General features: G+C 41.1%; 1 protein-coding gene across 1 annotated transcript in view; it reads left to right on the top strand.

Moving 5' to 3' along the window:
* Dnah9 (dynein axonemal heavy chain 9) overlaps nt 1–25,158 on the top strand; it is a 315,133-nt gene that overhangs the window by 199,577 nt on the left and 90,398 nt on the right. The window contains exons 44-49 of the mRNA XM_076935264.1: nt 1,401–1,563; nt 5,578–5,701; nt 14,601–14,743; nt 15,137–15,298; nt 15,453–15,686; nt 22,986–23,246. Coding sequence (XP_076791379.1) covers nt 1,401–1,563; nt 5,578–5,701; nt 14,601–14,743; nt 15,137–15,298; nt 15,453–15,686; nt 22,986–23,246 — 1,087 coding nt within the window. The remainder of the gene's footprint in view (nt 1–1,400; nt 1,564–5,577; nt 5,702–14,600; nt 14,744–15,136; nt 15,299–15,452; nt 15,687–22,985; nt 23,247–25,158) is intronic.

Raw genomic sequence — 25,158 nt, forward strand, 5'->3', positions numbered from 1 at the left:
ACTCACCCCAAGGAAATGATTAGAGATATAAACAAAATTTTATAGCACATTGTATGAAACTGAAGATATTGAAAACAGCCTAAGCATCCAATAGTAAGATATTTTGGGCAAGCAAGTTATTGTATTTTTATTATCAATACAATATTGAAATTCTATATGGTGGTGTTGCACCATCAAAGGCATGGTCTAGCAGATTGCTTAATGGCTTAGAGAAGTCATTACAATCTACTGCTAAGTGAAAAACTGGTCTCAGGACACTGTACCCAGTGTTTTGGAGTTGGCTTGGTGGTAAAGTGCCACGTATCATTGTGAGGACTTGAATTTAATCATCAGGACTTAGAACAAATAAATAAGACATTATGCTCAGTATATATGCTGCCCTCAGAGTTTAAAAGCTGCAGGATAGAAATGCATTGACATTTCAGATGTAATAACAAAATATATATTCACAGACATCTAGACACACTAGTCTGCAAGCCCATAAAATTAACGTCAGTAGGATTTATTGCTAGACAATAGAATTGGGGGGGGGGTGTTTCCTGTATTTTTATATATTTTGTATAATGAGAAGCCATTCGGTACCTTATATAAGATCCACTGCTGGTTGAGATTAATGAAAGGTTGGACTGAGAGTCTGGAGGAGGCTGCAAGTGTATCATTTGAAGAAGGCCTCTTGTATTGGTAGTGGCTTCCTTGATAGGTGATGATCTAAGGCCGTAGGAGACCTGAAGTACTTTCTCACTGCTAGGATAGAGAAACAGATACTGGAAATGCTACCATGTCAAAGGGGAAGAATCCAAAATCAAGCAAGTGACATCCACAAATATCCATTGCTTGAGCATCAGCATCCAGGAAGGGTTAGAGGACTGAGGCTCAAGCCTGAAGTTCCTGCTTTCTTTCTATGCTTTAACTTTCTTCTCATTCTTCATGAGACAGACACTTCTAGCCTTGTCTTCAATGTTTCAGCCTTCTCTGATTATTTTCCAAATAGCAGGTTTTTTGCTTTTCTTCTTTTTCATGGTTCCTCTTTTACTCAAAGTCACAAATAGGTGAGAAGGAAGAAACTAGGAAAAAGGCAGGTCTAATGAGGGAAAAGCAGAAAGTCACCTGAGTCCCTCTCCAGCCCTACCACTCACCCTGCCAGGCCTGGCAGCCTTCCCTGGCCATTTCCCCAACTCTTACCAGGTCATTGGGGCCTCTGGCTTTATGTAAAGTCATGACAATTTCAGTGCACTTGAGAAAGAAGATGATACCATGTTTGAGGGCAAACTATGAAAGTTCTCCTGAGTTCAGTTGTGCCTCCAGGAAAGGCTCCCATTTCCTCTCCAACCATTACACCCCTTGTGCTTCTCACTGTGGACAATGGACTTTGTGATATGTCTCTGCTTACTCCTTTCCAGCTGTCACATCAACCGAATCCTGGAGTCCCCTCGAGGAAATGCCCTGCTAGTTGGTGTGGGTGGGAGTGGTAAGCAGAGTCTGACAAGGCTGGCAGCTTTTATCAGTTCCATGGATGTGTTCCAAATCACTCTTCGCAAAGGCTACCAAATCCCTGACTTCAAGGTAAGTTTGGCCAGTGTAGGAGGAGACCCTATGTCTTCCTTAGGGTTTTTATTGCTGTGAAAAAACACCATGACCATGGCAACTCTTATGAAGAAAATCATTTAACTGGGGCTATCTTATAGTTCAAAGGTTTACTCCATTATTATCATGGTAGAAAACACAGTGACACACAGGCAGACATGGTGCTGAGGGGTAGCTGAGAGTTCTATATTTAGATCAATAAGGTACCAGGAAGAGATAGTCATACTAGGCCTGGCTTATGCATTTGAGACCTCAAAGTCCACCCCCCCCCAGTGACATATGTCTTCCAAAAAGGCCACACTGACTCCAAAAAGATCACAGATCCTCATAGTGGCACTCTATACAACCAAACATTTAAACACATAAGACTATGGGTGGAGAGGCATTCCTATTTAAACTGTAAAACTACACTCCCTAGCCCCATAGGCTTATAACCATTACATAATGCAGAAATGCATTCAGTTCAACTTCAAAAGTTCCCATAGGCTTTAACAGCCTTAAACTTGTGTTAAAGTCCAAAGTTCAAAGTCTCTTCTGAGATTCATGTGATCTCCTAACCCTAGTCCCCTAAAAATATCAAAATTAAAAAAGCAGACCACATTCTTCTAACATATAGTGGCACAAGATATACTTTATCATTTCAAAATGGAACATAAGAAGAACATACAACACCAAAGCAAGACCAAAACCCAACTGGACAGACTCCAAACTCTGCATCTCAATGCCTGATATCGAAGTGCTTTTCAAATCTTCAACTCCTTTCAGCTTTGCTGACTGCAACAAACTTTTTTCTCTCAGACTGGTTCCACTCCCTACTTGAAGCTTTCCTCAGCATGTATCCAAAGCTCTGAGATCTCCAACATTTAGGATCTCCAACACAATTCATAATTCACCTTCACATCTTCACACAGTTGCCTCTCTAGGCCTCCATGCAGGGACACTCCTGATACATGCCTGGCCTCAGCAGCTTTCCTTAGTCACAGAGGACCCTTTCTTCTATCCTTAACTCAAAAACTAGGACCACATGACTGAAGCTGCCAAGTTCTATTGCTTGCTGGGGCTAGAACATAGCCCCATCCTTCAATTATATCTTCACTGAGTTTCTGTTTTTGATGCTTTCCTTCACTGCCTACACTTGACTGTCCTGAAACTCAATCAATAAACCAACGCTGGTCTCAAACTTAGAGATACACCTGCCTCTTCTACTGGAGTGCTGGGATTAAAGAAATATGCCACCACGTCCAGTCCTTAACTATTCTTTAATTCCTTTCCACAAGTGTAAGTTTAGCTGAGTGGGGTCTTGCCTGAGGTCACTACTCTCTTAATTCCATTTAACATAAGGCTTTTCTTTAATCTATTTATCTCCTCAAACACAAGATTTAGCTACATTCCATTTTCTGGTACCCTTTTTATCTTTAATCTGTACATTTGTATTTTTCTTTGCTCAGCTTGCTCCTTTTCATTATAGATCTTCATAAGAATGAACACTAATAACCACAAGACAAAGTCAATACTAGGCTGTTTTGAAATTTCCTCTGCCAATTCAATTAATCCAAAACTCTTCAATTTACCCTCAGGCAGATTCTTCAGACAAGGGCAAAAGCAGCCACATTCTTCACCAAAACATCACAAGGCCTAGGCCACATACTAATATTCTTCTTATCTGAAACCTCTTGAGCTAGGCCTCCACAGTTCAAATTACCCTCAGTACCACTGTCTTCCATGTTCCTACTAGAATTGCCCATTAAATGAGCTTAAATCATTCCACTGGTTTTCTAACCCTAAGTTTCAAGTTCACATTCCTCCAAACAAAAGTATGACCAGGCCTGTCACAGCGATACCCCACTCCTGGTACCAACTTCTGTCATAGTTAGGGTTTCTATTGCTGTGAAGAGATATCATAACAAAGACACCTCTTATGAAGGAAAACATTTCATTGGGGCTGGCTTACAGTTCACAAGTTTAGCCCATTATCATGGTGGGAAGCATGAAGGTATACAGGCAGACATGAGATGAGAATTCTACGTCTGGATCAGCAGACAACAAGAAGGGATAGTTACACTAGGCCTGCCTTGAGCATTTGAACCCAACCCCAGAGACATACTTCCTCCAATATGACTATACCTACTCCAACAAGGCCATACCTCCAAACAGTACCATTCCCATGACCAAACATTCAAACACATGAGTCTATGGGGGTCATTTCTATTCAAACCACCAACACCCTGCTTCTCTCCACCTACAATCACCAGCCACCTACAATCCTTGTCATCTTTCCTTGGTTCACCACATTTCCTACCCAGAGCCTCCCATTAATTGTTCATGTTCTCTTTAGTTCCTATGCTGGCAATATATGAGGTTTTTTCCTCACTAGACTCAGTAGAAGGACAGGGTCTTTTCAAGGGTCAACATCTGTGGAGCTTCATCTTTTACATCAGTGTAGCTTGGCTCTTGTCCAGTCTTTCAAATTTAGCACACAGTTTGTTATCTGCTCTTGTAGAGTTGGGAAGGATTCAGAGAGTCTGTCCAAGTTTTGTAAGAAATTCATATTGTAATAGATAAGAATAACTGCTGCCTCTGGGACATTCTGTGATATTTCCTAGTTTCAAGGTATAGGCACATGGAAGCCATGGTCTATGCTCTGGACAGTGAAGAAAGGTAGGATATACAACTTTCAAAGGTCACTTGTCCAGCAGTTTCTTGAATCCACAGCCAGAGCCATATCACTGTAGAAAGTCATGCTATAAATCCCATTGGGAACTGCTGTTAGTATTCTTGAGAGAACTCCAGCCAGCCCTGAGCCAGACTCTACCCACCTGCACTCATAATCTCTCAGGCAGTGATAAGAGCAGATGTTCTCTTCTGCTTTGAAGCCACAGTCCTTTGTTAATTAACACTGGCTGCATCCAAGGTCATAAATCAGGCTCATGGTCTTTCTTCATGTTTCCAAAGACAAGCTAGTGGATGGTAAATAGGCATTTACAAAACAGTGTAATGATAAATCTTGGCTATAGATCAGAATCTCTAGGAATATTCCAATAATGCTGATGTCTGCCTCCCTTCCCAAGTTGTTCAGATTTAGCTCACATGGGGGAACCACCTGGGTACTGGGACTGCTCACAGCATCCTCTGGGTGATCCTAATGAAAATTGAGAAATGCTGCCTTAGACTAGTCTGCAAAAGTGAGGGATCATAACCATTAATACAAAAAGAAGGTGGTTGCCTTGGCTGTGTTATTTGAACACTACAGTAATTCTACAATAAAGGAATGTTCAAGGCTGTTATGAATAAAATAATGACTGAAATAAATTATGAAGGGCACTAGAGAGAAAGGGACATAATAGGGGGCAATGTGCAACTTTATAAGAGTTATATACAAGGAGCCAAGACTGGATATACGGGCCAAATTCAGGAGTTGGCATCCTAGCCTCAAATTTCATCCATCTTCAGATTTGACTGAGTTTCCTCTGCATGGTTTTGTGTTTACACCTATGTCTATGCCCTCCAGCACATTTTTTTCAATCAAGTCTTTCTCTGGAGCCAGTCATAAGAGTGCAAGGCATTGCTGGTATGGGATGCATTCATTCCCAAACAGGTAGTCCTTTTATGTGACTTTCCTGATAGCTTACTTTCAGGAACAAGTCATTCTCTCACTTGATGCCATTAGTACAACAGATGAGCAAGGACCATACCTGACCATTGGGAAGGACCACCTCAGCTAACTTTCTGTAGGAGCTCAGCAGCAGTGTATGGGCAGCTGTAGTTATGTGAATTAAGAATCCCAGTATGTGATCTTAACTGCTCACCTCCATTGAACTGATACCTAGAAACAGACATATTTCCCTGTCTGTTGCTGAAAAGTAGTGCTCTCCCAGCCTCACACTGTCATCTTGCTTTGTTTCCAACTGAAGTAGATAAGAAAATGATTCCTTTCCTGAGAGGAATGTGTTGTCTATCTCTTCTGAGGGATCTGTGACATTGATGATCTTGCAGGTGGACCTGGCTAGCCTCTGTCTGAAAGCTGGGGTAAAAAATCTCAGTACCGTGTTCCTTATGACTGATGCCCATGTGGCTGATGAGAGGTTCCTGGTGCTCATCAATGACCTTCTGGCATCTGGTAAGAAAGTCTTTACCCTTGGATACCTCTAACAAAGTTGGAGTCATTGAAAGGTAGAAGGGTGGTCTGACATCAGGAAATTCAGGTCATAGCTAAAGAATATTAACACAGTGAAGGGCTGATTTGCTGAAGCCCTTCCCAGGGCTGCTGCAGCTTACAGTCAGGCTGGTTCTTAAAGTCTATTTTCATTGTGGACCAAGCAATGATTTTGATTATCTTTGTTGGATAGGATCTGGTCAAGGGAAAAAGAGTGCGTAAGTGTCTGAGAATTTGCTAAATTCAGAAAGTAAATGCTATTTCCTTAGAATGTGCATGAGAAAGAAAAGACGGAGCATATATAGGTCTTCAGACTGTTGAGGTGCTGGGAAAAGACAGAGGAAGAGACGATGCGCTGATACCCCAGGGTCAGATCAAGTCACAAGTCAAGGGTTCAGCAAGGATCAGAATCTTGATGAAAAAAAAGGAAGAAGCAGCAGCAGATATAGAATTTCTCCATGTAACTGTCCTCAGATTCCACTGAAGTCCATGTGCATTGCCAAATGCCCCACAACTGAGAAAGCAAAAAGCTCAATTCTTGCTGCTTTATAGTTCTTAGTTATGCAGGAATTCACAATTAACATAAGTTTTTCTAAAGAAATTATGTGTGTTTAAAGCCATGTATGCAGTCACGTGAAAAAATAAAGCATACAAACAACCCAATGTAATTGATAAATTCTGTGTATGATAATAGGTTATGCATGAATGTGTCAGTCAAAGAGAATATGCTTTCCTGGATCTTAACACCAAACATGCATGTAAAGCACCCTTTCCCTGGCTCAAGAGAACATTCAGTATCCAGATGTACCTAAACAACATTCCCATGTCAATTCCCTGTACTTCAAAAGCCCATCCCTCCAAAACCACCCCTGTTCCATTTCATACTCTTTAATCTAAGGACTATGATCATGGGATATTCCTCCTCCATCTCTCCTATTTCACAAGGGTTACATTTCAGGATGATGTCATTGTTTCAGAGTCATTGTCTCCTTCATAGCATATAGCATTGCCTCTCATGGTGTTTGACAGTCATTCCATAAAGAGCCCCTGGCTCCCGGCCCAGAACATGTGCTAACAGGTTCTATCATGTCTTGTTTCTAGGGAGCATCTCTGCCCTGGATTCCTCACTGTGTTTCTAGAAAAACCCATAGCCTATACTTACATCTTTGCCACCTGATCCTGTTTAAACTAACTTTATATCCAAGAGTTTTCCTGCCAACTCTTACACTTGTTCTTCAATAACAAATGTTTCCGTTCTTACATGCCATCGTTAACATTTTATCATAGTATTTAATCTACAATATCACCACACCTTTTTGTGATTGTAATACATGAGACAGGGATCCAATTCTCCTCCCACATTAAAGCTATCTTAAAGCCTAATTCCTGAAACAACTAAAAGAGTAAAACAGAGCTTCCAAAACTTACAGTGTTGGCGATGTCGAGCATGGTGCCCGCCTCACCTTAGATTTCACTTGGCACCAATCCAGCCAGGTCACCTTCTCCAACATTGTTTGATTTTTTTAGCCAATTGAAATTTCATTCCTCAGTGAAATATCTTTAATTTATTTCATTTAAAAGACAAATCTGTTGAAGTGCAGACCAATTTCTGAAGCCTCACACAATAAAACGTAAGCCTGCTGAATGAGTTTTCCCTTCGAGGTACAAATTTTCCTAAAAATCATGATTTGCACATGCGTGTTTAAGTAGGACAGCAGGTCGGATCTGCTTGTTTTCTTCTTATCATGCTCTCCCTTTTAAATTAGGAACATCAATAGAGAGGATTAGAGCATATCTTCTACTTTTCACTTTTAAATAAATAATTTCCGACTGGGAAGCCACTGGATGCCAGTCCAACCAAGTCCATGGGGGTTTCTACAACATCTCTCAGTAATCCTTCAGTTCTGTGGGGTTGTCTGATCACTCATTTGGTTGTTAGAACTCACAGTAGAAGGATGAAACTACACCTTGTGGTCTAAGGTCAGAAAAGTTGGGCTCTAGAAAAGAGGGAGAACCCCCGCCACAGTTCTGGGCTGTGAATGCCCTTCCTGGACCTGATGCCTTGGGCTTTCCTCCTAATGACTCAGTATGTGGTAGTTATCTACAAGTCAGGATAACTGTAAATGTATAGCGTGTGCTACTGATTTCACCCTCCTGCAAACGTCTGCCTCCTAAAGCCAGTGACCTCATGCCATAGACTATGGTGTTTCCTCCCATGCACTTTCATTTGTTAGTATTTATGACATCACTGTCAAAGTCAAGCCATGATGACAATACCTCCCCGAAAAAGAAACAAAAGGAGAAAAGCCTAAATGATCAGCCTCTTGTTCTCCTCTTGCATTCTAGACTCCATGCCAGTGATCCTTGCCCCCAGTGTTAGTTCTTCCTTTAATATCTGTATCCACAAGATAGCAAACTGATGCTCTTTTCTCCCCACCCATCTCTGAATCTATATCTTTTCTATCCAGACCACCCCAATTTGTCAATGTTTGCTATGAAAAATTATGACAATTCTTATGTCCTTCCATCCCAGGCGGCTCCTTGGTGTTATAGTTGAGTCGGGGCCTGTCTAAACCATGATCTCATATAAGTTCATGACTGGGTACAGTATGCAACCCAAAGCCCCTTGTTACAGGGAAACAGTCTTTCTGCTACTCCTTCTCCCATTGTTACCCTCACTGCGGATTATGAGTTAGCATCCATAATTCCTTGATGACACACACATAAGCCTCTCTCCAGACATCCTGGCCTCCACTGGTCCTTCTGAACCATATCCTCTTCACCCATATCTGAAGACTCAAGTGTCTTCTTGGTAATATGCCTTCACTGTTCCACACTCAGGATTAGGAGTGGCCTTGTCCACTTGAAAAATCAGCAGCTACACTCACATTCATTCTTACTGTATTAACACAAGATTATAATTTTAAGGAGACTAAAACTATACTATCAGTTGTTTGCTGATTTTATAACATAAAATCATTTAATCATTAAAAACATAATGATTAAATATCTACTCTACAGTTTAGAAGGAAAGCTAACAAAACTAGAGCCATTGAAAACTTTTATTTCATTTTTCTTCTTAGTCCTTAATGCCTCTTGGATCCTAAATGACATTCTGGAAGTTGTCTTTAAACTAAAGTATATAATACTGTATAGGTAATACCATGAGAATGGTATGCCATGTGAGATATTAGGTATTGGTATAGGATAGTTCTTGCCATAGACAGTGAGGAACATGAGTACTGAAATCCCCTGATTTTTCTTCTGGGGACTAAGTAAGCAGTTTTGTTTTTTGTTTGTTTGTTTGTTTGTTTGTTTTTGTTGTTGGTGGTAATGTTGGTATTTAACCATAGGATCTAGGTGGGGTCAAAGCTGACAAACAAGTATAATACTGAATCAAGTACTTCCCTTTCATCCCAAGCTCCAACTGACTAAACCAGACCAAGGTATCAGAGTCCCACGAAAACACACCAATTGCATATTGCTAATCTGGTTTGCAAGATACTATAGCATTTAGCCTGTAAGCACCTGCGGGTGGAGATGGAGATGCCCAATGTTAGGCCCTACAAGGACAGATTTGAGATATTTAAAGAGCTTCTGCCTTTATATAGATCACAAAGTTCCCTAAGGCAGCTTTCATCAAATCACATATTAATATATATCACAGAATAAATGGCATGAATGTTGTCAGGAGAAATAGAAGAATGCATCTGAAAATGGGAACATTGCTCACAGTTCAGATGTCACTAGATGTTCCATCCTGTGATCTTATAGGTTCTCAGGATCTTGACAGAACCATGGCGAGCCTAGATGAGTTTCTAAATGCCCCAGAGCTCTAGGCATCTTGTCTTGAGGATGTTCCATAAGTTCAGAGCGGCAAACCTTCTCTACAAGGTCAGAAAGGAAATACTGCAGGCGTTTCGGGTCGCCTGGTCTCTGTCATAACCATTCAAGCCTGTCACTGAAGTATAAAATAAGCATAAGCAATACATAACTATAAAAGTGTGGCTGAACCTACTAAAATGATTCGTGGACAATAAAATTTTGAACTTCACATAAGTTTTGTGTGCCCTAAATATTGCTTTATTTCAAACATAAAGGATTATCTAGAAGTGTTTAGTTCTCAGCTTGTGGGACACACCACAAAGAGGCAGCACACAAATTTAGCCTGCAGGCCATTGTTCTTATTCTCAATATGCAGCAGTTTTAGAGAAACATCAAAAGTCCATCAACTCTGCATCTTTCAAACGAAGGAAAGGTGAAAGGGATGTGAACCAGTCAATTACAAATGTCTTAGATCAAGGGAACTCCATACCCTACCTAGAGAGCTGTAACATACTCACACACAAGGAAGTGCAGGGAAGCACAGAGGCCACAGAGCTGGAAACCCAGCCTGCTGCAGAAACCGTGAGTGTGGCACAAGCCAGTTCCATCTGTCTAACAAAACAATGCAAGCTGCACCCTGAACCCCAACGCTTCCAGCACACTAAATACCCTTTTATTGTCCTGGCAGTTTTTCTCTGATCTCTCTCTCTTTTTTTTTTTATCAAGAGAGCTGAAATATATTACTTCATTTGGAAGTCTGTAATTTAACAAATGTTAGCACAAGGTATTTATAGGCATAACTAATTTTTTAGATTTATTTTTGTATATATTTTTTTTATTTTTTGTGTTTGTTTTGCCTGTACATATGACTGTCCACCACATGTGTGCCTGGTGCCCATGGAGACCAAAAGATATTACCAGACCCCTTGAAACTGGAGTTAGGTGGTATGAACTACCATGTGGCTGCTGGGAGTCAAAACCTGATCCTCTCTGAAAGAGCAGCCAATGCTCTTAACGGGTGAGCCATCCCGCTAGCCCTATTTTGATCTTTTACATAATTTAGGCTCTGGCATAAAACCCCTACCTGAGTTAGCAACATTAGCCAAGCTTCCTCCGGGTGAGGTACAAGTTCAAGCATGTGCATTAGCTCAGGTGAGTAGCAACATCATAATTTTAGGCATGCTGATATTGGAGACCATTGGCTAAAACTACCCACTATGGAGGCCTCAAGTCCTCATGACCAGAGAATGGGCAGGGTGACCCTAAGAACTTCTTCCATCTCTGGCATTTCTGCAGCACTAGCGTTAGCATGCTAGTTTGGGGGAAGAAATAAAAGCTCATAAGAGTTAAGGACCTAATGGGATCTTGTGGTTGGTTCTGGGTCAGAGAGCACTATGCTGACCTTATGGTTTGCTCCAGCAATGCACAAGGGTCTCCCTGGCAGCCATGATATTCCCTAAGCCCTCACACGATGATGGTCTTTAACTCTTCAGCTAATCTGATGCCTCCTTCATCCTTTCATCTCTCAAACTCAGTTCCCTGAGACTGAGCTATGCCATTGAGAAAGAGCCTCATGTCTCCCTGGGCCTCATGCAAGAGTCTAAGTTTCTCTGCAGTGTGCCCTGGCCCTCATTCAATATTTCCGTTCCACCCCTCCAAGGTCAGCCCTTCCACCTGAGCAGGATTCAACCCAAGACAGAATTTTTTTTCTGTTCCATCTCTTTTGATTTCTGCCTCACTTGCCTTTCAATCATGCCTAAACCTGTCCATTCTTATCTAAATATACATATTTTTTCCCTCTGACGTGAAATTCAAACAAGTCTTAGATCGTTCTCTCAAACTAAATTATCTGAAGAATAAAATTCACAATATTCGCAGTACCAGCCCCACGTTGACTTGTTTTCTTTACAAAATATTTTGAACATTCAAAAATGGGGAAAAAACTCTTGGAATTGAAAATGATGTTGAAAGATTAAAACTTTCCCCTGTGTATATGAGTTTCTTTAAGTCGGTGTTGGCTGACATGGTTGTCTGATCATATGCATTTTAACTTTACCAAATGAGAGTAGTTATGCTGATTGACAGCCCTGGGGGGGGGTCTATGATGTTCCTCATATCTTTTCCTCTCACCTTTAACAACTCTCCATTTATCTGACACTAGGTTGTCAATGAATGAACGAAATCTTGTTTTCCTTTTCCATTGTGCAAGAGACTTTGAACTATACGCAACCCTAAGTATTTAAGTGGTTAAATAAAGAGGGTCAAAGCACTTGCTGCCAAGCCTGGTGACCTGTTTCAGTATGTGGAACCCACACAGTGAGAGGGAGTTCATTCCTTCAAGTTACCCTCTGACCTCCACATGCTCTGCATCTTTATTGGATAGCTCTGCCCCTCCTGTTCCTGTTATGTGCTTAAATAGTTTCCCACTGCCCCTTAGACTGATGTTTCTTATGGGTTTGTAGATGTTCTTTCTATATTTTGGACACTAACTCTCTTTATTGCAAAGGTGGTAAATGCCATTTTAAAGTCTATATTCATCATATCAATTTGGTTGTAACGTCATAAAATTAAACTGTATTTTTAATGTCTTAGGGTTTTCATTCTCTGTTCCAGAAGTTCTGTCCTACCCCAATGCCTATATTTTAATGTCTAAATTGCTCCTGTCTTGCTTTTTTGTATTTATGTTTTTAATCTACCTGGAATTTATTTTCACATTTTAATCTAACTGTTCTGTGCTGTGATATTGAATTATCCTAGCATCTTTACTTATTAGTCTCTCCCATTGCCTATCAGTCTTCAATATTAGATTCTGTTGTCATTTCTTTTATCTGAGTTGCCCCATAAATACATCACTTTTATTATGTTAATTTACCCCAGGACCAATTTCATGTTGCCTTTACAGTCTTGGCTTTACAGGAAGACTTGGCTTCTGACAGGGTAACTACCTCCTTTTAGCTCTTCTCTCCTCTTCCATTTTTGCATTGGGTTTTTGTCTGTGTGACAGGAGTGGATCTCACTGTATCATGCCCATGTGCACATGTCTCTCTTTTCCTATTAGAATTTCATTTCTTTTCTTCAACAATTCCTTGTCTCAGGCTTCAGACCTTGCACATTTTATGTATTCACTACTTAGCTGCCTATAGTTATGTTGTTATTACAAATGATAACTTTTACATTATCTTTTCTCTTTTGCTGGATAAGAAGAAAATACAATTTATTTTACCATGTTACCTTTGTATACAGTATGGCTGGCATTAAACACTCTCGTGAGTTCTAATTATGAGTGTGAACATTTTCTTAGATTTTTTCTGTATAAAACTGAATTTCAAATGGTAATGTTATGTCACGTTAGTTATCTTTATACATGCATCTGGTTTTATTTTTTTTTAATTTTTACACCATCTGAAACAACCTATATGATGCTGAATGGAAACACGACAGCAGCTATGTCTATCTCATTGTCTATGTAAAACATTCAGTGTTTTATATGTTAGTATGTTTGGGATTGTGTATTTTAGAAACTCTGCCTCTATTTTAATGGTTTTGTTGTTTTAATCCTTCTAAAAATATTTTTATTATATTTACTTATTTATTATGAGACATAAAGAGTACACGGGCCACAGTGCATGTGAGGTAGAGGGTAACATGAAGGAGTGAACTCTCTCTGTTAAGACCATGTGGGCTCCAGGGATCAAACTCTGATCACCAAGTGCTTTTACCTGCCGAGCCATCTCACCGGCCCCTCTTCTGCTTCTTAAATCTTTTAATGTAGCAAACTTTTCATCAGATTTTCCGAGATGCAGCATCTTGGCATCTCCATGAAGATCTCCACTATCTATACCAAATTTATGGATTTGTTAGATGTTTAAATTTTATTCATTTCTGGGACTGAACATTCAATGTATTCTCATATACTACCTCATTAAAGTGTTCTATCTCACTTTAAGATCTTGCCAATGTACTTAAAAATCAAGAGTCTGGCATTCTTTCAACACACATCTCTGTCGCTGTGAGTGAGTGTAGACTCTTTCCATAGTTGCAAACCTCTGGTATATTTTAAAAGTGAGCAGTTTTAGTCAACATTTTTGTCATTACAATGAGGGTAGGCACCGATCCATGTGTCTAAAAGACATTTTATTTCCTTTATTGTGGAGTCCCCTTTCCTATCTTCATTTGTGAAGAATGTCTTTATGTAGTAAGTAAATAATCTGAGTAGCTGCCTATCCTTTGCAGTTCCAGGGACATGCTACAGTTTTGCCATTTTTTAAGATTTCAAATGTCTCCATTTGGGGGGCATCAAATTAATTTTTTTTAAGTTGATTGAGCTGTATTCAGAAAATTCTTTTTCACTCAAAGCTCTTAAGAATTTTTTCCTCACCATTTTCTGGTCCTTTTATCAGTTTTTAATAGTTAAACAATTGATTTATTTAAAATTCACCATAGAATACAACTTAAAATGAGAAGACAATCCTGGTTTTGTGAGTCTTAGTTCTGCAAATACAGTCTTCTGAATTCTTAGGTAACTCACCCCCTGCCCCCTGAATCCCCTTGATTTAAAGCACAGTGTTTTTAGTTCGAGGGTCACATCTTGGCTTCATGGGTCCTGTAGGAAGTGACTATTCCTCGATCTCCTTAACCATAACCACATGTATGTTACTTTTGGCCCCTTTTCACCTCAAGTCTTACAAATAAGTATGGTTTATATTTTCTTCTAAATAGTAAACTCCTTAATGATACAGTTTCCATAAAGGTCAATAATATCGTAGCTGGTAAATAAATGCCTTGAAGAAAAGAAGAAATGACTAGTTGAGGTGTTAACACAAGATAACAAAAAGATACCCTGTACCCCTTCCTCTCATTAATTCATTTGTTCCCTGTCTTCATATGATATGGTACCTATCTAGTTTCACCAGTACATGAGGTTGAACATGGTGGAAAACCAAGTGACCTACATCTTAATGCCAAATAACTCCCTTTGTGTGATCACATCGATTAACATGATGTCAAAGCCGCCTGTCTGTGCCCCATTTATCCCCAGGTGAGATCCCAGATCTCTACTCTGAGGAGGAGGAGGAGAACATCGTAAACAATGTGAGGAATGAGGTCAAAAGCCAGGGACTCATCGACAGCAGAGAGAACTGCTGGAAGTTCTTCATAGAGAGAGTCCGGCGACAACTTAAGGTACAGAAAGACTGACTGCTGGACATGGGCACCGCCAGAGGTGGCTACAGGATGTGATAAATTAGATACTGCCTCCTCTGGACTGTGTCAGGAGGAGGGGGGGGGGGGCAATGATCTTTTGGCTGAGCAGCAGTGCCAGCATACAGTTTTCCTCTACTTTATGAACAGGACCATCTTGTGCACAAAGTAGCCCCAGCAGTATTGAGCCCTTAGCTGGAAAGATGGGTTGGCATGGGAAGATTGTAACAGTGTTCAGCATGCTTTTCAATTTTCTAGGAGATTAACCGCCTGAACTTCTGCCTGTTTCTCTGTGGACTTCTCTGAGACTTCCTTGGTCCTTCCTCCCTTTCTGATGTCACGTTTTTGGTCCTCCCTCTCCTTCCAATATCTTAGGTGACTCTCTGCTTCTCCCCTGTGGGAAATAAGCTGAGAATTCGGAGCAGGAAGTTCCCAGCCATTGTAAACTGCACTGCTATCAACTGGTTCCATGAGTGGCCTCAGGAGGCCCTAGAGTCTGTGAGCCTCCGTTTCTTGCAAAATACAAAGAACATTGAGGTAAGAGGGGAAAGGGCTCCTCTGAGGGCCCACCTTACCTCAGGCATCCAGGGGTCAAGGTTAAAGTTGAATGTTGGATAGAACCGTTGAGCATAACTTTCCATGTGGTCAAGAGTTGGATAATCATCTTCAATCTCATTTCTTCTGGTGTTAGCCTGCAGTGAAGCAGTCGATTAGCAAGTTCATGGCCTTCGTCCACATAAGTGTCAATAAGACATCCCAGTTGTACCTGACCAACGAGCAGCGCTACAACTATACCACTCCCAAGTCCTTTCTGGAGTTCATCAGACTATACCAGAGCTTGCTGGAGAGAAATGGAAAAGAGCTCCAGGCCAAGGTAGAGAGGCTGGAGAACGGGCTGTTGAAGCTGCACAGTACCTCGGCCCAGGTGAGCAGTGTCTCTCTCTTCTGCCCAGTGAAGAGCAGCCCCAACCCCCTGCACTGAAAGTTAAGATCTGAAAACTTTCTAGGGTCGTCTAGAGCTACCATATCATCAGAAATAGTATCTGAAATCAAGAGTAGAAGCACATATCTTCAGATACTGTCTTGTCTGCCCCCACTCACTGAAGCTGGAATCCTCTAAGGGACTTTCTCCCCTTCCTTAATGCCATCTTTTCTTTCTCCTCCATTTTTCTTTCCTTTTCATTTAGTGCCCTTCTGCTATAGTATATTTGAGTTGCTATAACAAAATATCTGAATACTTTATAAAGAATAGAAAGGTTTTTTTTTTTAATTCACCATTCTGGAGTGAATTTTAAAAAAGCATAGCACCTCCCTATGCTAAGCTCTAGTGAAGGCTATGAAATAGTGGTAAGACCACACACATATTGTGCAAAGTATACAAAAGAGGGGGTTGGGGAATTCCAGGCTTGCTTTTTATAACAACCCATTGTCATATAAAATAGTCTTGTCCCATGAGAAAAAAATCAGCATTCATTCATCCATGTGTAAGGATGGACGTCTTAGGATCTAGTTGCCTTCTGCCATACTGAGGACTACAATTCCAGCACATGACCATCATGACCATATGAACATTGGGAAACACATCACAAGCAAACCATACGTCTTCCATACTTCCATGGTGGGAAGAAGTGGTTCAGAGTTATAACAGTGTGTGTGTGTGTGTGTGTGTGTGTGTGTGTGTGTGTTTGTGTATGCATGCATGCCCACACATTTATACTGCATTATCTCTTAAATTGTCCTTAGAAGCTCTTATTTAAATGAATCTTGTCTCATTTCATTCATTCTTATACTATTTATAAGCGGTTGGTTATGATAAGAAGACCACTTTCATCCTTTCTCTTCTGTATTTTTCTATTTACTCTTTCAAATGAAACTGGCTTATTTTTTTTTCCAACCTTCTATTCTTCCTTTAAGGACTTGAAAAGCTTCAGTACTTACTTTGCCTCCACCCATGTTTGTCAAATAACACCTTTCCCTTAAGGGCCCATTTCTATCTTCTGTTTATCAGTAACCAAGTCTGCTGCTAACTGGGGTGATGGCATTTCGTGACGTTGCACAATTCAGGGGCCATTGTGCTCACCAAAATGATCACGCATTCCAATAGATAGGTGGCCTCTTGATAACTATCACATGTTCCTGTAGAGAGCCTGTTGATAAACATCACATGTTCCTGTAGGTATGTGGGCTTCTTGAAGAGCATCATATGTTCCTGTTGATACATGGGATTATTGTGTGTAACCCATGTTAACAGAGAACAGCTGTCCCTATTCTTGTCTACAAATTTTGCTTCTGGAATTAAGCTTTTAAACTTTTCCCTCTGAACTTCATGTCTTCTCTCAATTTTAGTTTCTTGATTCAGAATACAATGTATCTATAGGGCTTAAATTCATTCATCACAATCTGAAAATAAAATTCCTCTTGTACTCTTCTTCTACACTAATTCAATAGCTGTTGCATCTTCTGTTTATCTGACCGGGCTGACCTCTAGGAGCCATGAATGGCTAGCTGTACCAGTTCCTGTGCCTGAGCTGATCGCATTCTCACGTGTGGCTGTCATCCTGCTGGCCATTTTCTCTGCATTCCAGGAGAGGCTGTCAAGTTAATGTCAACAATCCTAGCTTTATGTTATGTAATATTACTTCTGCTTCATATGCTTCCAATAGGAATTTTAATGATGCCATTGCACTTTAACGCCCTAACAGTCTTTTCTTGTAACCTTATCAACACACTCAATTGCTTTTTACTTTGTTTGGTTTTTTGCAAATGGCTTCATGGAATTTTTTGAACCTGTGACTCCAAGAGCTCTGGGACATTTTCTCTAGACTATTGATCATGTGTTCTCTATCTTCTAGGATACACCAGTTCCTTGTTTGTTGTACAGATTGGGTTCCTTTCTTTTTCTTAGTTTGCCTTTAGGCAAAATGATATTACTTCAGTGTCTGTCATCAAGTTGCTGCATGATGACCAGCAGCCTGTCTTAGAGTTCCTGTTCACAGAAAAGTGGAGCACACTGATTCCAGGGAATGGAGGAGCACTTTACCACATGTGCCCCTGTGCTGTAGAAAGGTGCCTTTTTTTTTTTATCATTTCTCTTCTGTTTTTTCAATCTCTAAACTTATAGAGAAAAGCAGAGTATAACTTCCAGTATGGTACCAGATTTTCTAGTGCTCCTACTTATTCCCCCTTTCTTTCTCCTTTCTTCACCTCAAGGCCGTCAGAACTTTCTCCACACCTCCTCTAACACTTGTGCCATCTCTTCCCTTCCTCCTTTTTAAGGACCACTGATTAATTTATGCAGAGAATGGTAGCTAGAGATAGAGGGATGTGAACAGTGTCCTGACCTAATGTGGCAGACACTGATATCTCTTTTGTTCAGATGTCTTTGAATAGATAATGAGGAAGGCACAAATATTCATGTTCATAGTGGAGGTAACTTTATTTCACAAACAAATACCAGGTTATCCCATTAGCTAAATCTACCTCTTTGGTGTACCTAGTGGAGAATCTTGGCTTCAGGTTCAATATCTGCTTTGGCCAAGAACACGCTCTCTCCTTCTGTGTTTTCTATGTCTCTGATTACCACTTCTAGCTACCAATGTTACTCACACTGGAAACTACTTCCCACATTCAAGAATCCACATGTTCTGTTTCCTATCTATCTCAAATCTGTTCACTGGGCTATTTCACCAATTCATTATCCTTTTTTTAAATGCTTCCTGCCTGATTGTTTTTGATAGAGTACATTCTTGGCCTCTCCTCCATTCTGTATTATACTCTAATACTCTACTCCTATTATCCACATCATATATCCCTGCCCAAATACCTGGAGCCACCCTCAACTCTGCTCACTCCTTTCTCCTTCCATATTCACCCCAAAGCCATTAGAGTGCCCCATTAGCTCAGGCTTCACAATATGTTTGCATTCTCCAGTCACTCCCTGTGCTGCCACAAGCTCAGTCTGAGCTCCCAACATCTTGACCTGGATGGTGGTAACATTCTCAGAACTGATGAATCTGCTTGTTTTTGTCCATCTGCCATCTGCCACCAAATGAGCAGCCAGGGTGATTCGTTTCAAACACAAATCAGACCATGTCTTTTCTGATCAAGATTTTATGGTCCCCTTTTCTTCCCAGTGGCTTCCACAGATCCCCTCTAGCCCTGCCCTCCAGCTCCTAGACTTTACCTCCGACTAACCCATCTCAGAAGCAACTGTCTATAGGCAGGCTGCCTCTGAATCCTCTTCTCAGATACACTGAGACCTGGAGTCACTGTTTCCTCTGCCTGGACATCTCTCCAGAATCTCTACGAAACACATCATAGTTCCATATCATCTTCCCTATAAGTCCCACTCTGATGACTACAGAAGAGATTGCCACTCCTCTTTCCTCTTGCCTCCCACCATTATTCCACCCTAAAGCTTCTCTAAAATGTGTTCCCTTATCTGACATATCTTATAAGTTACTTAGCTGTTATATAATCAGTTGTGCCTGTTGCTATCAGTTGACTACAAGCCCTGTAAGGACAGGAAAGCTTATCTATTTGAACACTATAAGAGCCTCAAGAATGACTAGACAGAATCATGCTCATTTAATAGCTGTTGCATGAATACATTAGCAAATGCACAGTGTTTGATGCTGTGTTCCTGGCTATGTTCTGGGCCCTTGCCTATTGTTCTACTTATGCTTTTCTCCCTCCATTCTGTCCAGCAGAACTCCAGAGCTGGTTCCCATCTGTGTGCTTCACCCATGTCTGCACTGTGTCAGCTGATCCTGGGTGGTTTTGCTCTCTCTCCCAAAACACATTCTAAGCTTAGGGATCTTAATGCCTTGTCTTCAGTTCCTTCTGGGAAGGAGCCTCTCTCTTTAGCAGTATGTGCTTGGTCCTTAAAGATCCAAGTTTGGCCCACAGCACCCATGCCTTAACCCTTTCTTCAGGCATTTCCCTGAGAACAGAGTATGGTTCTGATTCATGGAGCCAGCCCTACTGTGGAAAAGAGCCTTTTCTGTGTTCTTGAGATTGCCTTAATGTTCTGTTTTGGTGGAATTAAGTAAGGAGAAATGCAAAGCTGGCTTGGATGTTTTAGCGGGAGAACAAAGGAGCTTGAAACTAGCCTTCTTGGGTCTGGGATCTGTTGAAGAATCCTAAAATGAACCTGAGCTCCTTGTTGTTGGTTACTGGGGAATGGCCTCTTTCTGACTAGCAGGACCCTGCTGTCACTCCACACCACAGCTTAAGAGCTATTAAATTCCTATTCATGGTGAAGAGGATTATTTACCTTGGGCTTGAGTTCGCAGCCATATCTGCAATCAGCAAGAGAAAAAAAAAAAAAACACAACCACACAGAAAAAAGAAGAGGAGAAAAAAAACACACACACACACACACTTCAATTTTCTCAAATCTCCCAAGATTTAAAAAGAAACAAAAAGTTACTGGTGTGTTTGCTGGGTTGATTATGCAGCTCAATCATTTTGATTTACAATTGCATCTTTGTCCTTGCAGAAGTAACTCAGCAGCTGAACAACAGGAGATGGAAGCAGATTAACCTTCCAACTCCTGAATATAAGACTTGTTCCAAAGAGCGGCCTCTATTTGAGGTTAAAATGGGCTCTGGCTTTCGTGAATACACCAAATTAAAGAACATTCTTTTTTTGCCCCCTTTCCTTTTCTTCCTTTTGATCTGCCATGAAAGGGGAATTATCAGCGGCGTCTAAGCGTCAGTTTTATTTTTCGATTTATGCATTTTGCATCATAAAGCTCTTGAATCTGTTTGACGTGTTCCAGGAGCTCCAAAGTAATCTATGGTTGTTGCATGCAATACACTGCAAGAAAATGAGAGGCAAGAGGTCAGCCTGCAATGTAAGGTTTATGAGCCATACTGCAAACACAAACAGCTTCTTTGCTTTTCAGAATAAATAGGCCTGTCTTCCCTTTGCACTTGAAAAGGCCATTATGCTAAGACCAGCCTGTCTCAAACCTAGGCTAGCAAAATCAACAGGGCCCTCAAGGCCTCACCTTAGAGTTTCTGACTCAGTGGGACTGGAGTAGGATCTAGGTGTTTACATAGTCAATTTGTTCTTGTGTGATGCTGCTGCTGCTGCTGCTGCTGCTGCTGCTGCTGCTGCTGATGGTGATGATGATGATGATGACAATGACAATAATGGTGTTGGTACTGGTGCTGGTCCTGATGTTGATGATAATGCTGACAGTGATGCTGATGCTGATGTTAATACTGATGAAACTGATGTTGGTGCTATTGCTAGTGCTGGTGCTGATGGTGACCCAGGGAATACAGTTTCAAACCATCACTCTGCTGATCTGAAGAGACGCAGAAAACTAGACCCTCTAATCTATTTACAAGGCCTCATTATGCCTCCCCAAGATATTTGACATCAGAAGCATTGTGGAGAATCCAGCTGGCTATAACCATTGATGCTCTAGTTGCCTAATCTTTACGTTGCCACCGATTTGTAGTTTGGGATTGTGGAAATTAGGAAAGCCTACCCAAATGGAAGCTATCTAAAGCAACCAAATGGGAGCCTATTAACAGCACAGGAGTCCAGCACCACAGCTGTGCCTATCTTTAGCCAAGACCCAGGGTGGGGGAGTAGGGAGGCTTTGTAGTTTAGAAAGAGAAGGCCCTGACCAGAGGCCTGGGGAAGTGAAAGCAGGCTCCCTTCTAAGTGAGAATTTTATGGGATAGGTTAGGGATCTCTTTGGTCCTCCACTGGAAGTGACAAATAATTCCACTGTTACTTGTCTATTGTTAATTAGGTCCTAGCCATTGAAGGCAACTGCCACACTGACATACAGGTTACTATATCTTTCTGGATTGTGGCAACAGGATATCAATCAGAGAGCCTACATCTCTGACTAGAAGGAGGCTGGCTTCCTGAGGCAGTCATTAGGTGGTTTTAGGCAGGCTCCCTTTAAATTTGTTCTAGAAGTGGAGGAAGGGTACATGGTTCCATCTCTATTTTCTCATTGTTCTTGAAGGCAAGCGGCTCCCTGGTGAGTTGCTGGAGGTCATGGGTCAGGCTTGTACTTGTTTATATACAAGGCCTGGACACTGTCGATGATTCACACACACTTTGACTCTCAGGCTGCAGAGTAGATATTCCCACTTGTGAGTCTTAAGCGAATTTGACAACAGACAAATTTAATTAAATAGCTACTGATCGAGTAAAGTATGATGGTAAGCACATAAAGAATTTTTATTAATAATAGTATTTTTAGTATTTGCACGGAAAATGGTTGAGTTTCATCGTGACCTCCTCACGCATGTCATTACCCATTCTCCTCATGCATTACCCTCCCCCCACTGCCACTGTGCTGGGTACTTCTTGTCAGCAGACACATCTGTGGAGCATTTTCTTAATTGCTAACTGGTGGAGGAGGGTCCAGCCCACTGTGGGTAGTACTAACCCTAGGCAGGTGGTCCTGAGTTGCATAAGTAGCACGACATGAGCCATGAAGAGCAACCCAGTAAGCAATGCCCCTCTGTGGTCTCAGCTTCAGTTCCTGTCTCAAGCTTCTACCCTGGTCTCCTTCTGAAGGACAGCAACCTGCAAGATAAACCTCTTTCCTCCCCAAGTGGCTTTTAGTCAATAGTATCTCACAGAAACAGAGAAACAAATTCAGACACTGCCCCTGACTCCCTCCCCACCCCCAGCTAATCTCCTCCCAGTTTTTGCTCCTGTATTCATTTTATCACTCTTGATTTTCCACTTCCCATAAGGTCTCTTCCTCCTTTCACACAATCCTCCAGTTGATAGACGCCTAGGCTGGTTTCATTTCCTGGTTACTGTGACTACTACAAACAACAAACATGGATGTCGCCCTGTGGCGTTTTAACAAACATAAACGCTCATAAAGTGAAGGGCATCTCACATGATTTGGCCATCAAGGAGAAGGTTCTAGGCGTGTGGATGTCAGAATAGTGCACCACACCTAAGGGTATCCTGTATGATGCCTTTTCTTTTTCCCCAGTGCAAGGAGTTTAGTTTGACTTGAGAATGCAGCTCTCGTGGCACACGCCTTTAATCCCAGCACTTGGGAGGCAGAGGCAGGCGGATTTCTGAGTTCGAGGCCAGCCTGGTCTACAGAGTGCGTTCCAACTCTCCATTGAGTGGGCTCTCGGGTCTGTTCTACAGAATTAGGTCCAGGAAGCCATGAGCACCATAACTCTGATCTGCTCCTCAAGAGCCCGTGTGTTCTCTGCCACAGGTGGATGATCTGAAAGCCAAGCTTGCCACCCAGGAAGTGGAGCTGAGGCAGAAGAATGAAGATACAGACAAGCTGATTCAGGTAGTGGGTGTGGAGACCAGCAAAGTGAGCAGAGAGAAAGCTATTGCAGATGAAGAGGAACAGAAGGTGGCCCTGATCATGCTAGAGGTGCAGCAGAAACAGAAAGACTGTGAGGAGGACCTGGCTAAAGCTGAGCCAGCCCTTACCGCAGCCCAGGCAGCCCTCAACACTCTCAACAAGGTAGGAAGCTCAGGCAGGCTTGCCTTCCTTCCACACACCTCCCCTCTGCCTCTCTCCCTTCTCTAGGTTGCTGATTACCAAAAGAGAAATATTTTATTTGTATACTGATTGTTTCTCACTAAGAAAATTAACATCTTTCTTAAGATCTTTTGATGCAGGAGTTAAGATGTTCTGAAGCAAATATAGAAACGTTTACTGTGTTGCTTTGGGAGTCATCTATCTTTGCTGAGTCTCTGCCTCCTCATTTGCTAAGAGGAAGGAGTGATGATATAAACACCCCCGTTGTTATAATAACTACTCGAGATAATGTATGGAAACTAGATAATCGATAGTAGTCACTAAGAAAAACTTTTCTGTCAATATTGTTATAGCCAGGATATGCACCTCAACTTTTAGAATGAATAGACTCAGAATGAAAATCTGCAAACTCTCTGGTTGGTTGTTTAGTTGATAGATTAGTAGATAAAAATACAGAGTATAAATCAGTAACTCAAGGAGTGATAAAAATCAAATACAGAAGTCACACTGGATTCCTCTGCCACAAAAGAGGTGAAATGGGTGTTTACTCACGGCCTTCTGCAGACAGCGTAAGTCATTTCCTCTTCCTAGCTGTGTGGGATGGCCCCGTTCTTCCTTCCATTTCATTTTCTTATGACAGAGAAAGGGGAAGACAGGAATTAGTGGCCTCTTTATTATACATAAATAGATATAGAAATAGAAATAAATAGAAAATTTGGTCAATGCTATTTTTAAAATGTATTCAGGATCCAAGTGCTTTAATAATCTGTCCTGTATCTGCTTCATGAAAGCACACTCGTGTTCTGATGCTGTGCCCACCTCGAGACTCCAGTTTGCTTCACAGCGATCTGAAATCTTCTCTCCCCTTGATTACACACTGACAAATTATAAAGGTGGGTTTTGTGTGTATGTCTCTGTGGGATGATTGAATTAAGCTAGTTATCCGATCAATCATCTCAATACTTAGCAACTTTGTGCTGATAAGACTTGAAATTTATTTTCTTAATGCTATATAATCAATCATATAGTCTTTAACTCTTAACTCGATTTACTGCAGTGATAGATCTTCCAAAGCTGATGCATTGACATTAAGCCTTCCATACCTACTCTCCCAACCCATCCAGTTTCTGGTAGCCACTGCTACAGTCTTTGCTTATATGTTTATGTGCCATTTTAGATTCTGCACACAAATAACACCATGTGATATTTGTCTCTGTTTGGTTTATTTCATGTAACATAGTGTTTTCCAATTCCATCTGTCTTCTCACAAATGACAGATTTTCATATTATCCATTTCATCTCCTGAAGCCTTGAGTTTTCCCGTACTGTGGCCACTGTGGATGGCAGTGAGCATGGAGGTGCAGACACTTCTTTGCTATGCTGATTTTAGAGCATCTGGATAAATACCCACAGATGGGATCACTGGATCATTCCATGATTCCGTTAGGGTTTTCCTGAGATATCTCTGTGTTGTTTTCCATAATGTCTGTATTAGTCTTCATCCCCATCAGGAGTATACAAGGGTTCCCCTTTACCTGTGTGATTGTTAGAGGACTCATCATCAAATCTTGTGATAATTGCCCCTCTAAGAGGCCTGGGAGATGTGTGTTTTAACTTGTATTTCTCTAGGGAATGCTGTGCCTTTTGAAACTGTGAGGCATTCAAGGTATTTCACCTAAAACTATCTATTTACATCTCTTACCCTTTTCTTGAATGAACTACTTCCTGTGGATGGACTTGTTTGAGGTTGTGTATTTTAGCTATCAGCTCCAAATTAAGTGTATGGGTTACAGATATTTTCTACCAGTTTGTACATTTTTTTCTTCATTCTTTCTTTTTTCATGAAGAATTATTTTTATTTTTATATAATTAATATCCATTTTGTTGTTTCCCA

This window comes from Arvicanthis niloticus, chromosome 6 (assembly GCF_011762505.2).
Source record: "Arvicanthis niloticus isolate mArvNil1 chromosome 6, mArvNil1.pat.X, whole genome shotgun sequence".
In the NCBI taxonomy this organism is placed as follows: domain Eukaryota; kingdom Metazoa; phylum Chordata; class Mammalia; order Rodentia; family Muridae; genus Arvicanthis; species Arvicanthis niloticus.